General features: G+C 38.9%; 2 protein-coding genes across 21 annotated transcripts in view; one reads left to right on the forward strand and one right to left on the reverse strand.

The window, feature by feature from the left end:
- Positions 1–9,568, reverse strand: part of UTP18 (UTP18 small subunit processome component) — a 66,261-nt gene extending 56,693 nt beyond the window's left edge. Inside the window, exons 1-4 of one of the 2 annotated variants that reach the window (XM_036879891.2) lie at positions 9,084–9,568; positions 7,386–7,498; positions 5,172–5,270; positions 2,036–2,103 (exon numbers count right to left, since the gene is read on the reverse strand). In XM_036879891.2, the coding sequence (XP_036735786.2) occupies positions 2,036–2,103; positions 5,172–5,270; positions 7,386–7,498; positions 9,084–9,422 (619 nt within the window). In that variant the 5' untranslated portion in view covers positions 9,423–9,568. The remainder of the gene's footprint in view (positions 1–2,035; positions 2,104–5,171; positions 5,271–7,385; positions 7,499–9,083) is intronic. The other variant, XM_036879890.2, reaches the window with a different exon arrangement.
- A 78-nt stretch (positions 9,569–9,646) lies between these two features.
- MBTD1 (mbt domain containing 1) overlaps positions 9,647–17,336 on the forward strand; it is a 69,039-nt gene continuing 61,349 nt past the window's right edge. For 17 of the 19 annotated variants that reach the window (XR_005023642.2, XR_005023643.2, XM_057501332.1 and 14 more), the window contains exons 1-3: positions 9,647–10,173; positions 10,803–10,870; positions 14,962–15,061. The gene's annotated coding sequence lies outside the window, so the exon portion shown is untranslated. The remainder of the gene's footprint in view (positions 10,174–10,802; positions 10,871–14,961; positions 15,062–17,336) is intronic. The other 2 variants (XM_036879874.2, XM_057501337.1) reach the window with 1 other exon arrangement.

Here is a 17,336-nt window from a genome sequence, read left to right on the forward strand (position 1 = left end):
AATCTTTCCATGTTTTCTTCCACCTGCTACTTCTATAGCTTTTCTTCTTCCTTCCTAATTACAACCCTTAAATAGAATTCGTGCCTCATATCAAATTTACCAAGTATCATAATTCTTCCAAGTGATAAAGATTCCTCAAGACAAATGCTGGGCATAGAAGCCACAGGGCATAAATATGCAAAGAAGTAAAAAGCTAACCTTTTCAAACAATAAGGCTTCTCTCTCACTTACCAACTTTACATTTCCCTGTATGGCCCCGGAAGATGACTGGTTAGCCAGAGATGGGTAAGATTCCTCAAGGGAGGAACAACCTAAGACAGGCACAGTCACAGGGGGGCCATCAGGTGAGAAATTGGGGATCAACAGAGGTGAGGCTTAGAACCTCACCCCCCGTTCTGAGAGAAATCTTCTGCATCCGTGGATTTTTTATTGCCCTTGTCTAGCTTGGATTAACACATAGTCTACAGGCACACACCTGATCATCTACATTTGCTCTCTTACAACACTAAACTATGTTTTCTACCTTTATCTTGTATCTATCTACCACTTCAGCATTTTATTAAAAATAATAATAATAAAGAGAGAAATGTGGTATCCACATATAAATCAAGTATAAAAATCAAATGAGTATTCATATTTGAACTGACTGTTTATAGTTCATAATGCATGAGCAAAACCGAAAGTTTCTGTGATGACTGCCCTTGTACTGTTCACCATGTAACTTATTCACTATGTAAGAATTTGTTCTCCATGTAAGAACTTGTTCGTTATGATTTAGAAGATTGGAGACTGATGAAAATTAGGCTTGGGGTGGATTGATGATTGTGCATTGAGCATTGACTCCCCTATACAGAATTTTATTGTTGTTAACAACCATTTGATCAATAAATATGAGAGATGCCCTCACAAAAAAAAAAAAAAAAAAAAAAAAAAAGGACAGACTTCCAATGGTAAAATAAATTAGTAACCGGGATGTAAGGTATAGCATAAGGAATATAGTCAAAATATTGTAACAACTTGGTATGGTGATAGCTGGTACCTAGAATTATCATGTATATAAATGTTGAATCACTGTGTTGTACACCTGAAACTAATGTAATGTAATACTGTGTGTCAACTACCCTTCAATAAAAAAAAGAAAAAAAAAAAATATTGTAACAACTTGGTATGGTGATAGCTGGTACCTAGAATTAGCATGTATATAAATGTTGAATCACTGTGTTGTACACCTGAAACTAATGTAATGTAATACTGTGTGTCAACTACCCTTCAATAAAAAATAATTATCTACAAAAAAAAAAAAAAACAGATGCACCCGTATGTTTATCGCAGCACTATTTACAACAGCGAAGAAATGGAAGCAACCTAAGTGTCCATCAGTAGATGAGTGGATAAAGAAGATGTGGTACATATACACAATGGAATATTATTCAGCCATAAGAAGAAAACAAATCCTACCATTTGAAACAACATGGATGGAGATAGAGGGTATTATGCTCAGTGAAATTAGCCAGGCAGAGAAAGACAAGTACCAAATGATTTCACTCATATGTGGAGTATAAGAACAAAGAAAAACTGAAGGAACAAAACAGCAGCAGAATCACAGAACCCAAGAATGGACTAACAATTACCAAAGGGAAAGGGACTGGGGAGAAAGGGTGGGAAGGGAGGGATAAGGGTGGGGAAAAAGAAAGGGGGCATTACGATTAGCATGTATAGTGCTGTTGGGGGGTACGGGGAGGGCTGGGCAACACAGAGAAGACAGGTGGTGATCATACAGCATCTTGCTACGCTGATGGACAGTGACTGTAGTGGGGTGTAGCAGGGGGGGACTTAGTGAGGTGGGGAGCCTGGTAAACATAGTGTTCTTCATGTAAGTGTAGATTAATGATAACAAAATTAAAATTAAAAAAATATTAAAAAAAGGAAACATATTTGAAGCACCAGGCTTTAATGAGACTCATGAGAAAGGTCAAATAACAGAACTGGAATAGGGACTTATTTTCTAACTTAAAACAGAGGTACCAACACTTACCATCTGATGATGTTTTCCGCTTATTAGCCTCCGCCCAGGAAGGCACTCCCCCCATGGCATGCTGGAATCTAAGCAAAAATATAAAAATGAAATCTTTTGGTAACTAATAGATGTTTGTAAAGCTTGATACATTTAAAGAACAGAGGGTAGATCAGCCCTGGGAGTATGTATAGAATCTCTCCCAAAGAAGTTATCATCTTTAAGAACAGAAGGGCTACTCACACAGGACAGTCCCAACTTGGCTATACCAGAAACTTTCATGAACCTCTAACCATCTAAAACTAGTCCTGGATACATATTTTTAATTAATTATTTTTATCTAGTTACGCAGTTGTCTTATTTGCTCAAATGAACACACATCCCCAATCTTGGAACCAAGTAAAGAAGTCACTTCGAAGTTATAAACCAATGCTATAGTACATAGAGTACATGACAGAACATGCATAAAAGAAAATGACCAGATTGATACGAATATACAAAACTTCACCATATAACCTTTGAATAAAATTGGAGCATTTCACTCCAGAAAAAGTAATCTTAAGGAGAAACATGATAGTTATATCCTAAAAGGCTATATGTGTAGAGTGTGCAGAGTCATTCTAATTGTTTAAAGCAGAAGTACAAACAAGCCTCCCAAACTAAGCCCACTAGCCACAAACAACTAGAAAGCTAGATAAAATATGTAATTTTCAGTAATTGGACAACAGGCAGCAAATGACTATGATTCCCACAAGAGGAGAAATAATAAGGTGAGTCTTACCATCACCAGGATTTTCCCCTCAAAACATTTTTATGAGACCCTGGTACAGGGAAGACAAGCAGATGGCCAAGAGACACATGAAAAGATGCTCAACGTCACTATTCATCAGAGAAATGCAAATCAGAACTACAATGAGATATCACCTCACACATGTCAGAATGGCTACCACCACCAAGACAAGAAATAATAAGTGCTGGCAAGGATGTTGAAAAAAGGGAACGAACCCTCATGCACTGCTGGTGCAATTGCAAAGTGGTGTGGCCACTTTTCCACTATGGAAATCAGTATGGAAGTTTCTCAAAAAACTAAAAATAGAGATACCATAGGACCCAGCAATTCCACTTCTGGGCATCTACTCAAAGAAAATGAAATCATTAATTCAAAAAGACTATGTTTATTGCAGCATTATTTATAATATGGAGTTGTAAGATATGGAAACAGCCAAAGTGTTATCTTCAGATGAATAAAGATGCAGTACATCTATCTAAAGGAATATTATTCAGCTATAAAAAAGAAAGAAATCATGCAATTTGCAACGACATGGACCTAGAGGGTATTATGCTAAGTAAAATCAGTCAGTCAGAGAAAGATCAATACCATATAGTTTCTCTAATATGTAGAATCTGAAAAACAAAACAAACAAAACAGAAACAGATTCATAAACACAGAGAAAAGCTGGTTACCAAGAGGGGAAGGGGAGACAGGTGAAATAGGTGAAGGGAATAAAGAGGTACAAACTTCAAATTTTAAGTCATTCAGTCACAGGGATAGAAGTATAGCACAGGGACTATTAATATTATAATATCTTTATAAGTGATAAATGGTAACTACACTTACCTGGTGAGCACTTTGTAATATACATTAATTGTTGAATCACTAAGTTATGTATCTGAAACCGGTACTGTATGTAAATTTAAAAAAAAGACCCTGGCACAGAATCAAATATAAAAAGATCAGACTTCAGAGAGGCTGAGACAATTGGAATTTGAGGAGCAGAAAAGAGAAAGAACTCCAGAAATCCACACAGGGTTCCAGACACTTCTGTTGGATACTAAGCTGCACACTCATGGGATGAAAACTCCATAAGGTCAGGCAAAGAACTACCAGGGAGATGTAAGCCGCACTATACCAAAGCTCATACGCTTGAGTTCCAACCTGTCAGAGGGAAGGTCCTTCCTGAACACTCAGTGCAAGCAGTAGAGATAACAGAAAGGTCATACCTTAGTAACAGGGCTAAACCAGCCCAGAGTAAATGCTGCTCTAGGAAAAAGCTAAAAATAAATCCTGAAAGGATCAAACTGACCTCCAAGCCAATTAACTGCCTTCATTAATAGAGTTCAACATTCATTAATAGCAAAAAACAAAATCCAGATACCCATCAACTTAACATATACACTGCCCAGAACCAGATCAAAATCACTATATAGCAGAAAATATGAACCAAAATCAGAAGAAAAATCAACCAACAAAAACACAGAAATGACAGAATTAGCACATAAAGACTTTGAAACAGCTAATACAAATATACTCAAGTATTTCAAGAAAATATGAACATAATAAAACGGTAAATAGAAACAAAACAAAGGCCTCAAGCTGAGAAGATCTTCTAAAGTTGAAAAATGAAACTAAAATAATAGCTCCATTAAATAAGATTAACAGATTCCAACGACTATATATAAATGATTTCACTTACACAACATTCTGGAAAAGACAAATCTGTAAGGACAGAAAACAGGTCAGTAGTTGAGGACAGAGAGTTGACTACAAAGAAGTATAAGAGAACATTTTGGGGTGACTGCAAAGTTCTCTATCTTGATTCCCTACCTGAATTGTTGTGGTGCTTACTTACATCACTGTGTTTAACAAAATTCATAGAAAGACACTTTGAAAGGGTGAATTTCACTGTATGTAAATTATACTTCAATAAACTTACTTAAAAAAACACTGATAATGAACCTCTAGGAATATTAAAAAATAAATACAAAACATTTTAAATATTTTTAAATCTGTAAGTTTGAATTAGAAGAACCAAAATGAAATCATTTTAAAATACACATATATTTCCTAACTCAATTAAAAAAGCCTAGAAATTATGGAAAAGTTTCCCATATACAAATGAACAAGCAGTCAATATAATCACTGATTCTATTTGGGTGGTGGGATTACAAGCTTTTTCCAAATTTTTTAGTACTTACTGTATTTCCTCTTCCCCTAAATACTAAAATTTAACCGTTTCTTCCAACAGCAATGTTGTTACTACTTCAAAATGGAAATCTCACTACCTGAAAAGTTGTTACAGCTGAAGACTGATAGAATCAAAAATAAACTACTGGTTATGAATAGTACTTGGTACACCATATGACAAAGGACACTTACTCTTCCTTAAGTCTCTTTAGAAGCTCATCTTTTGAAAGTTTATTTTCGCTGTTATTTTTCATCATATCTTTCCGAAACCGACTGTTCACCATGTCAACCCTACAAAAAAAAGAACAACATGCTTAAATGACTTTTGAAGAATCAACCTAAATAGTTCATGTTTGTAGTATTTTGAGAACACATTCAACCGAACACTATAGGTCAAACTCTGTAAGATGTGCAATACCTTATATGCATTTTCTCCATCTTCCCCAAAACAGAAAGGCTCCAGTGTGTATTTCAGAGTCAATATTTACCCTTTAAAGAGTTAATACTTCAAATTCATAATTACTTATCCCAACACAGCTTATGTCCATCACCAAAACAAATTCCAGATAAATAAGAATTAAATATGTAAAAACTAAACCTTAAAATGCTATGAAGGATAAATACAGCAAACATTTGTCTCTCTCTATTGCACTTTTTAAATATTAAAAGCAACAGGAAAAAATAAGACTTATAGAAATATTATAAATATTATAGAAATACATAAAATTTTAAATATTCTGTGTGCCAAACAACATTTTAAAAACAAAAAGAAAAAGCCAACAAAACTGGGAGAAAATCTCCAATAATTCTGACAAAGGTTTGAAATTCACAATTCATAAGGAGCTGATATACTATCATTAAGAAACAGTCTCAATGAAATCTTGCCATTTGCAACAATACAGATGGACCTTGAGGGCATTATGCTAAGTGAAGTAGTCGGACACACAAGAAAAATACTGCATGATCTCACTTACATGTGGAATGTTTAAAAAAGTAGAATACAGAGAAGCAGAGAGGAGAATAGTGGTTATCAGCAGCAGGAAGGTAGGGGAAATTGGGGTGATGTTGGTCAAAGAATACAAAGCTCAGTTATGTAGAGATGAGTAAATCTACAGAGCTAATAAGACTATGCTGAAAACCAGAAAGTTGCTAAGAGAGTAGATTTCAGGTGCTTTTACCACAAACAAAAACAGTAGCTATGTGAAGAGATGAGTATGTTAATTAGCTTGACTGTACTAATCCTTTTGCTATGTACAGTAAAACATCATGTTATGTACCTTAAATATTTACAATTTTTATTATAAAAACTAAAAATAATTTCCAGTAGACAAGGACAGAATAGAGATTATGTCTAACAAACGCCAACGATTAAGAACAAAAATGTTTTTGCAACACAAATTGACCAACTATATCCCACATACTAAACTGTCAGTCTGAAAAAAAGATTAATAATTGCTTCTAAGAATAGAGTGAAATTAGTATCTTTCAATGAGAAGAGAAACTGGTAAACCTCATGGTCAGTCAGGCAATATTAATACTTATCAGGAATCTTACAAATGTCTGTGCTCTTTGATTAATTCTACCTCAAAAAAATCTTTCCTTGTTTATTCAAAAAAATTACTCAGTCCCACTGAGCCATCTGTGTCAATACCTCTGTTTAGCATTGCTAGAATAAAATTAACCAGCCTATTATCCTTCAACACATAATAAATTGTGATCACTCATTTTTAATATTGAAAAAAAAAATCTTTCTTACAGAAATAATTAGAAAAACAGAAAAAAAGTTTACATAAAATGTTTATCTCAACATTAATTTATTAAACCGAAAAATAAGAAAATCTGTCTGTCCAGGAGTGATGCAAATTATAGTCAAGTCAAATAATGGACTATGATATGTCCATTTAAAAATGCTTATAAAGGCTTTTTAGTGTGGAGAAATGCTTGCTATATAGTACCATACCTATTAAGTACATATTGTGTAGGCTAATTTCTTTTTTAGACTTTTCTGTTTCAGACATTATGCTAAGAGTTCTACATACACTATTTCATTCAATCTCAAAAGCCTTCTGCTACAGTTATTATCTCCGTTCAAACTAGAAAAGATAGGTTCCAAACTTGGCCCTGGTTGGTTAGGAACTGCCTAAATTAGGAGGCAAACCCAGGTCTAACCCCAAACCCTGTGCTCTCCTTGCTACTCTATACAGCAAAGAAGAGAAGAGAGACGGAGGGACATATGTTAACAGTGGTTCTCCCTCGGCACTGGGATTATAAATGACCTTTTCTTTACTTACCAGAATTTTTCAAATCACCGCATAATCACATATTCATAAAAACAGCTTTTTTAAAACCTACAAATAACTTTTAAACTATCCAGAGGAATTCTGGAAGAAAAAGTAGGCAACTTACATTTCCTCATCTTCATCTTCTTCATCCACCCAAACTGGCTTCTTCTGAGGTAGAAAATTATTTTCTGCTTCCTTCCCCACTTCTGAGTCACCTGAGTCATCCTGTCCGAGGACCTAAAAAAGACAAAACGCCCTCAAGCACTGAGTTCTTCATAACCCGATGGGGCAGGCACACACCACCTTTGCTGTTAGATGGCTTGTAGAACGCTTTGTTTTTAGGCCCTCTGGTGCCACCACAGCAAATGCTGGAAGCAAAATAGAAAATGAAGAGACTAGAGAAGGATACCACAGACAGGGACACATGAGGGTAAGACGGAAGTCAAGGGCAGAAAACCAACACGCTGAAAGGAAAAGACCAAGTAAGACAAGCTACAAAAGCTAAGTTAACAGATGAAAAAAGAGGCAGGAAAAATCCCCAACTACAGAAATTAAGGGACCAGAGGCAGACTAGCATCAAAGATAAAATAACACGATTGACTCTATGAGAGTCATTAATTCATATTTCATATTCTTAGACAAATTTCTTCTCCATTTTCACAACCATTCTTCGCCCCCACCTCCTTCAGAAACTTTGTACTATACTATCAAATCTACACCTAGGCCACAGAATACACCTAAAGTGAGCTTGAGCTTTCCCAAACCACATAACAGATACGGCCAAATGACTTCTACTCGATCTGTTACCAGCGGATGATCCTACAAAGCCAACAAATCCCACTTCAGACTGCTCCTTTTCCTGACGATGAAAAGAACACAATTCAGCATTTTTCCAGTAGCAGTTCTCTATCTGCCCAATAGAAAGCTGCACCTTCTCCCGTAAGCACCCAAAGGAGATTCTGGCAATCATTTAATACTTGCTGGTCCGCATTCGTTTACCAAACTAAGTAATTCTAAGTGAGGCTTTACTTGGCCGCCCTATGTAAAATGCACAGACTCCTCTACACGCACTTATCTCCCCTTTCCCCGATTCTTTTCTCTCTTCAGCGCTTGTCCCTAACATACTTGAATTTTACTCATCTCCTGTATCGTCTGCCTCTGCCACTATTACATACACAACAAGAAAGAAGGGACTTATGTCAGTTTTTGTCCACTGCTGTGTCAGTTTTGTTCTGGGACTCCCTACTGTGAGTCCAGGTACAGGATAAAAGGAATGGTTTAAAGTATGCAAAAATTATAATCACGCAGAGTTTACAATGCCAGGAAAAGTCCCTGGCAACCAATTAGCTCACAAATAATCTGTTGAGCAGATGAATACAGGATCATTCTCAAAAGCTGGCAAATCCATCATTGGGGAAGATTGTTAAAACGCAGATTTCCAGGCCCGTGCCCACGAATTCTGATTGCACTGATTTAGTGGAACTCCTGAAATGACGGCAAAGTACGGAGGCGGGTGATCGGATGACCACAAGGGAACAAACAGAGAATTCGGGTAGCGGATAGTGGGGCTGAGCCACGAAAGACGCACACGACCACAGTTCGCTAAATTACACGCGTCGAGCGCCCGCTGGTCACCAGGCGCTGGGGTCACACCGGGGCGGAGGCTTTGGGCCCAGCACCCCTCGGCGCCCGCGTTCTCGGGCTCCCCCCCACCTGAGCGGCCCCCGCGCCGCAGGTCGCCTAGGCTCCGCCCACGGAGGCTCGCCGCCCACCGCGCGCCCCGCCCGAGCGCTCCCAGCCCGCGCGCCGCGGCCTCACTCACCCGCGGGCCCCGCAGACGCCGCAGCAGCGCATCCTCGTCCTCCTCCACGTCGCCGAAGACCAGCTCCTCCAGGCACCGCTCCACGGCCGGCTTGTCCTCCTCCACCGTCAGGCGGTTCCGCTGCCGGAGCCGCCTCTCCTCCGCCGCCGCGACTGCGATTGCAGTGGCTGCTGCGCTCGGCCGGGCCGACGACTTCCGCTGGGATGAAGGAACAGCCTTTCGGGGCGGCCCACCCGGCCCAACTCCGGCTCTCCGGTCCGGCCTCATTCGGGCCCTCCGGTCCGGCCTCGCTCCGGTTCTCCGGCCGGGTCTCGCTCGGCTCCTCCGTTCCGGCGGCATCGTTGGGCTGGAGAAGAAACGCAAGCGCTCACGTGGAACCTCAGTGCGCGTGCGTCGAGGGCCCTGGCTTTCCGCCGCCGCCGAGGCCCGGGGGGACCCGAAAGAGCCTGCGCGGCCTGCTAGCACGTGATCAACACTCTACCCTACGTAACGCCCACACGGTTCACGTGCCCCTCCCCTTATGGGAGTTCCTCCGGGAGGACCGATCTTCTGGGTGGAGGGGAAGTGGCGTGATTCGAGTGGAAAATTTTTTTCAGCACGACTTCACAGCTGCAACTGACTGAAAGAAGCACAAGAGAACTACAGTATAAACTGAGATGAATGAATGAAACTTCTACTCTTTCTGTTGACTTTTTAACCACTCGATTTAAAAAGAGTCCCAGCTGTCTTTTCCACCCCTTCGTCTTGGTACGGCCCTTGGAGTACGGAGCCTGCAGAGGGTCCCACGCTGGAAGAGAGAGAGAAGGGTATGTAGGGAAGTGGGCCAATCGGGGCGCGGGTCACGGCGCAGGCGCGCTGGGGAGGGAGGGCTATGCTAATGTTGTTGATATCCTGGGGCCACCCGAGTTAAAGGGGGGAAATCCGGGGGCTGCCGCAGCCGTCACAGCTCTGGGCCCAGCGGGGGCCCCCTGTAGTCGCCGTAGTCCCAGGGAGGGGCGCCTGCCCCCAGCTCGGGGAGGGGGCGTCGCGGGCCCGGGGAGCACGGACAAACCCTACCCATGAGGCCCTGATGGAAAACACAAAGGATCTGGTGAGAGCCGAGCGCGGCAGCCGCTTTGTGTGCCAGGTGGGGGGGGACCGCCCGCAGCTCCCCGACCCCAGGAACCCCTGCAGCTGCCTGGCCGCGCTCTCAGGCCTACTTCTCCATCCCACGCCCCCTCAACCTCCAGAGTCCCCTCCCCCTACCGGGCGTTAAACGATTGGGGGGGTTCCCCTCCCCCCCTCCTCAGCCCTGTACTCGTCGGGATTCTCTCTGCCTCCTCCAGTCTCTGGAAGAAAAATTTTAGAAGAAAGTTTTTCTTGGTGTCCCGCCCCTCCCTTACCCCTTCAGCTCCGGCTCGGGAAAAAGGCTGGGTTTGAGACTCTTGTTTATTTAGCCGCTCAGGGTGGGAGAGTGGAGTCCTCACTTCCTCTAGGTGGGCATGCTTAGGGTGCGTTGCTGGGGAAGGCGTCTGTCCGCTTGGGCAGGAGCCGCAAGGCATTTCGCACGTGGAGGTGGAAATATTGAAAGGGGGCGGGGTGGGCACGTGTGGGAGGGAGCGGTGGGAGTGGTGTTTTTTTGGAAGCAGCCGCCCAGGCCGCTTGTTCAAAAGGGTTCGCAATCGGTGGGCTTGTATGACCACTGAGTTCTCTTTTCTGAATAAGAATCCTACGTTTCAGAATCCGAAGAGACATTAGAGGTCACCCAAAGCAACTGTCCTCTCTGCAGCCTCTCTGACAAGTGGTAGGTAGGTAGTCTGGTCTCTGCTTAAACCCCTGCCCTGAGCCTCGCTGCTGCCCAGGAAAACCCGTTCCGTTTTTCAGTTCTAATTGTTTGCGTGGCCTTATTAGACCCTTGAGTCTTATTTATATCCTTGCTAAGTTGCTCCCCTTTTTACTTCTCAAATTTTCTCTCACATCCTCTTCACCCACCCACTGCTCATTGGCCTATTATTTTTTGTGCCAGGAAAGAACAGCAGGGAAATGGAGGAAGGAGGGTTTCAGAGACAGTGAGAGCCCGCTGAAAACTTTGCTGGGTCATTTTTCAAATGTGTCGGCCTCTGTCTGAGAATGGTTGATTTTTTTAATACAGAAAGCTTGGGAATTACAGTCTGGGGCTCTCATGACTGTTTTCTCTTTCAAATGCATCTTTTTGAAGTTAGAAATTTCAGCATTGTCTCTGTTCTTATCCTATCGCAAGGCACATTTGCTTGTTGCTTAAGTCATTTTCGCTAGGATACCTAAAATTGACTCGTGGGGATACTACTGAAGCTGTTGGAAGCATCTCCTGGTGGATCGGAAGAGCTCTTTCCTCCTCCTCTTGACCTATGTGTTCCTTTCAAGCTGAGCTTCCTCCTCAGGGCCCCTCCTTCACAATGCTATCCTTCCTTTCTTAATTTCTTTCTTTCCTTCTTTTCTTCCTCTTCAACTCCTTCATGAGATTTTGAATTATTAAACACTTTTATTTTATTTGCTTAGAATTTGTAGCATTTTTCATGCTTGTTACATTAGTATGTGCCAGTATTTATCACTCAGTGGTTGAGGTAGTTCAGTTTCTGCTATTGTCATTTAGCATTTTTCTAACTTTCTCCTTTAACTGGTGAGCTGTGCTCTGCCTCTGAAAGTAGTTTGTGGGCATAAGAATCTTAAGGGTACATGTTTTCCTCTTCCTAAGATAGTGAGCGGGAGTCAAGACAACAGATAAAATGTAGAAGTAATGAATTTGGTCTAAAAGCTAGAAAATAAATTTCGTTTTAAACTCCCAGTCGCCTATGTAAAATATTAAAGCACATTTTTTTCTCTCCCCCTTTTATGGCTTAAGAGACTGTTGCTCTGCTCTATTGTGCTTTAGACTATATTTTTGTTTGTTTGTTTACCTTAACATCAGTGAGTGTTTAGAAAGAAAATAGCTGTCCTTTTTTGCACCACCTCCTCCTCTGAATAACAAGTAGCTTCTATTTATATAGAACCCTATGCTCAAGACTCTGGGTACCTTGCAAGTTATGGTGAAACTGTTTTCAAGGCTGTGTTGAAAAAAATTAATAGAGTTGTAGAATTTTGTCTTTAATTTTAATTACCACGGAGTTCCAAGTTATTTTCCTGCTTTTTTTAAATTGAAGTATAGTTGATACACAATATTATGCTGGTCTGGTGTACACATAGTAATTCAATAATTATATACATTACGAAACGCTCACCACCACGGTTAAGTGTAGTTACCATCCAAAGATAGTACAGTATTGTTGAATATATCCCCTATGCAGTACTTTTCATCCCTGTGACTTATTTTATATCGGAAGTTTGTCTCTTTATCCTCATCATCTATTTTGCCCATCCCCCCAACTTCCCTCCCCTATGACAACCACCAGCCTCCTCTTGCCTTTTTTTTTTTTTTTTAAGGTGAACTGTGAGGACTTAAGCTGACTGACTTTAGAGATATTTGCATTCTAAACACACTAGACAGGAACAACTGGTTTTATTTCTAAAGAAGACATTACTGTATTTTTTATGGCTGGTTATGTGTTACCTGATTAGCACCTAAATCTTCCTAGATGTTCAGAGCCTTCTAGTCCAGTCCCTCAGTTACATTGGAAATGAAAACAAAGCAATTTAAATTGTTTTAAAATGTAGCTAAGAGGTGAAAACAATGTATTAATCCTAAATACTAAGCCGCAAGATTACTAAAAGCCAAGAGTATTCAGTGGTTCAAGTGGCCACATTTTAAAATTAAGTCACTATTATTTGTGTTGCTCCTTGTTTCTCAATTTTTCAAGTTTAAAATGTTTGCTAAATAAGATTAAACCTTTTCACATTTATAATTTCTAAAGTAAGCCAGTTAAAATGTTTTGTTATTTTTAGGATTATAAGTCCCCAAAAAAGGTAAAAACATCACAGCAGAAGAGGAAGGATTTAAAATAGTTAAAACTAAGATGTGCCTCCCAACACCAGGATATTCTGAACTGCCCAGAGCTACTTTTAATTTTATACAAAAAAATTGCAGATTGCTTTAGATTTATTTTTCATATTGAGGTACATAGAAAAAGTGGACAAATGTTAGTGTATAGCTTCATGAATTTTGACATGTATATATTCATGTAACTGTCACCCAGATCAAGATATAAATATTCTTACCCATTTTTTCCCTTCATCTTTTTCACCTATCAGATTAGTTTAGATCTAATCACAGTTTTTTTTAATAAACCTTTTTTTTAGAATTTTTTTCCACACAAATTTAGGATTCCTCTTCTTGCTTTGCTGGAACTCACCAAAAAAGGTGGAAGGAAAATAATTCCCATTTGAATAAAGCCTGGATTTGGGGTGGAATGAAATGATAGAGTAAGAGGGTCGCTGGCAGGCTAGGTTAGCATTTCAGTTTTGCCTCTAGGTAGCTTCATAGCACTTGCTGGACGAGATCCTGTGCCTTGGTTTTCTCATCCTCAACAGTTGAAGGGTTGGGCTAGGAGCAGCCTTACTCAATAGAACTTTCTGCAATGATGGAACTGTCCTATATATGTGCTGTCAAGTATGGTAGCAACTAGCCACATTTGGCTATTGAACACCGAAAAGGTACCTGGTATGACTAAGAGACCCAGTTTTTTCTTTTGACTTAATCCTTGTAAATTTAGCCCTGTACCTGCCATATTCGACATGGCAGATATTGAACAGTGTTTTCCAAGCTTAGCTAATTAATGGAATCATCTCTTGGGACTTATGTAAAAATACATAACCTCTCTTCTGGAGGTTACCATTAAGTCGGTGTGCAGTGGCGTCTAGGAATCAGTTTTTAATGAAGGCCCCAGAAAGTTTTTTATCAGATTGGTTAGGGAAACACTGCATTAGATTTCTCAGCTCCCTTTGAGTTCTCGTTTTAGTCTAGATAACTTAAAGCTTAATGTGGCAGAAATGAGCTCTGGACAAAGTCAGCAAACTAGCCAGGCTATATAGCTCTACCACCTCCTAACTTGTGCTTTTAGACCTGTTGCCTAACCTCTTTGAGCTTCTTTTCTGTCATCTAAAATATGGCCTGAGCATGAGCCCTGCCTCCCTCCTGAGGTTTCTCTAAACCTCCAAACAGATGTGATGACCACTGTATATGGAAATGATGTAAGCTGCTATAAACAAAATTTTAAATGTTTAACTTTCTTCCCAGAAACACTTTCTTTTTCTCTTTTCACTGTACTAGCTAATTCCTACTTCTGTTTTTATAAAACTGGTTTAACACGGTACTCCTTACTTAATGGTTTCTTGTGCTCCTGGTTATTTGGCCATGGTTTGTAGTCTAGTTGTAAGACATGCATAGAAAATCTAATACTTTATGAATTTCTGGTGCCTAGCATGTTGATTTGTCTGTTTTGCTCAGTAAATTTTGGATAATACCATCTATTATTTTACTTTTAGACTTCAAATTTTCAGTTAGCTAGTTTCAGATTATTCTATACATCAGAGAAATAATTCTCTTGTATACACATGTGTTTAACACTATTTTAATTGTTTCATTAATACCCTTTAATTATTATTGTTCAGTAGTTATATTTTTTGAGCAGCCAACTCCAAAAATATTTTTACAAGAGAAACTCCAAAAGAATATTATCATTGTATACCAGTGTTTTTAGGTTTTATCAAATCAGCATGACACTGACTATCCTGTTTACTTTGTTCTTGATATATTATCTAAAAATAAATGATCTCCTTTAATTGCTCAAACTATCTTTGCACTCTAGTCGCAGCCTTAGTAGAAATTGTATTTGGGGTAAATTGATAGCTGGTAACGATTTTGAAGACCCTCTAGGCTACTATGTTTCAGACTTAATTTTGACAAAGTCATCTTGTTTTTAATCAGCTTTTCAGGTTTCATACTTAAGGATTCATAGCTTGTTTCCGAAGAACTGAGAGCCCATTCATGTGAATTATTTCATTTTATCATACATCCTTCCTGTGTGGTAAGTAGTGTTTTTCTTATTTAGAAGAGAGGAAAGCTGAGACTTAAGTAATTAGTATATCCAAAGTCATAAGTAACAGAACCAGAACTTGAACCCAAAGAAGTAGAAATTTATGTTTCTTTCAAGAATAGCTTTTTCTGCTCACTGTTGCTTTGAATCTTAGAATATGGCCATGTAGAATACTGTCCTATCTTATTATTCCCTAGGCACTTTTCAGTTTCTCTTATTTAAGTTATTTAGGTTATTACTGCTTTGTTTGCTCTTGACTGTATCATTGACATGAACTTATTCTTTGTTTCACATTGAGCTTGTGAGAAACAAAAACCCAATAATCCCAAAGCCTCACCATTTATTTTCCTTCTAGTAGTAAGCATAGAGCATTTCTGTTTAGGCCAGTGCATTGTGTCACTGTGCTAGACTGTGCTTTCCATCCTCTTGGTGGAATGAGGAAGAGACCTGTAAGAGCTAAGTAGCCCTCTGGCCCCTACTGAATCCAGCCTTCCTAGGGTATCTATTAATTCTTCTTTTGAATTTTGTGAGTTCATGCATACAACTTTGAAATTTTAGAAAACTTATATTCCATGACTAAATATAAAGTTTTGAAATTACCTGGGCCACTGCACCCTATTGGTTTGGATAATGGAGAATTGGTTAACTTTGGATGAGTTTATTTATATTGAAATTATGCTATTATTACTTGGTTGCATATTTATATGTGCTTGCACATAGATTCTCAAGTGTTTTCTGTAAAATTTCTCCTGGAAAAGTTTACACTTCTATTGGGACTTTTGGTTGATTATACAAATAAGTTAATGGTTATACCTTTGAACTCCTTTGTAGATTTTATCGGGAAAAAGGTTCATCAGTGTGATAATTACTATAGGAAAATGATATTCTGTGATTTGTGACTCAATAACTTTTGTAACTATAAAACCTTTTATTTTTCATTACAGAAGTGTTACATATTTTATGTCTAAAAAAATAAAATGAAAAATATAGAAAAGTTAAAATCATCCTCCCATCACATTCTCACATGAATAGCTTAGCTATTCCTTCTAGAGTCTTTCTAAATGTGTATATAAACAAGGATTATTATATCTGTCCTTGGATGTTCCAGTATATATTGTTGCTTTTAATACAAAATGACTTATACTGTTCATATTTTACAATTTATTTTTTTCACTCAGTATTTTGCCTGTTCCTGTCTTTCTCCCACTGATGTTTAGCTCCAGATTTACACTGATATGTCATTGCTGCAAGACACATTCTTCCATATCGATTCTTGTGCCCTATAAGTATTTCTGAAGGACAGATTGCTGAAAGTGGAATTACCTGATCAAAAGGCATACTCATTTGTTTTGTTTTGTTTTGTTTTGTTTTTATAAGTAATATCAAATTGCCTTCCAAAGGATGGCATAAATTTGCCTTCCTGACAAGTGTATGTGAGTGCTCTTTCACACATATCAATCTCTCAATTTTTATCAGTTTAATAAATTTTTAAAAGATAGTTTATACTTAATAAAGATTAATCTTTATACAGCTAATATATACACTTGATAGCTCAATATTAAACAATGATGAGAGTACCCCCCAGAAAGGATCCCTTGGAGCAATCTTTTTCTCTTCATAATTCAGCTCTCATGAGACAACTACTTTTAATTCTTCTAACTTTTTCATCTAGTACCCATCTCCAAATTCTAAATATTAGGCTTACATAACTCAGTGTATAAATTTTAGATACTATCTTTTGGTTTTGTGAATGAGAAGTTAGTAAACATACCCAAATATTAGGTGAAGTCTCTCCACCTGCAGCCCTCCCATTACCTTATATTCAAGGCCTTAAATAGTCACCTAGCATGATTTTTCAGTTTTATTTTGAAGAGCAAAGTGTTCAGAAAGGCAAATTACCTGAAACAGTTTTATTTGATCCTTGTTTTCTATGCTTACAGAAGTTAGCTAACAGAACCATAATTAAGAAAAAAAAAAAGGAGGTTAAAATTTAACACAGGTTTTTGATAATTCCCTTTATTCATGTTGCTAGTGTTTGTTTTAGTTGTAAGGCCTTGAGCAAGTTGCTTAGCCTTTTTTTTATGCTATCATTGATACACACTCTTGTGAAGGTTCCACAAGAAAAACAATGTGGTTATTACATTCACCCTTATTATCGAGTCTGTCCCCACACCCCATTGCAGTCACTGTCCATCAGTGTAATAAGATTCCACAGAGTCCCTATTTGTCTTCTCTGAGCTACACGGTCTTCCCCCTAACCCACAGC

Source organism: Manis pentadactyla, chromosome 4, assembly GCF_030020395.1.
Source record: "Manis pentadactyla isolate mManPen7 chromosome 4, mManPen7.hap1, whole genome shotgun sequence".
Lineage (NCBI taxonomy): Eukaryota > Metazoa > Chordata > Mammalia > Pholidota > Manidae > Manis > Manis pentadactyla.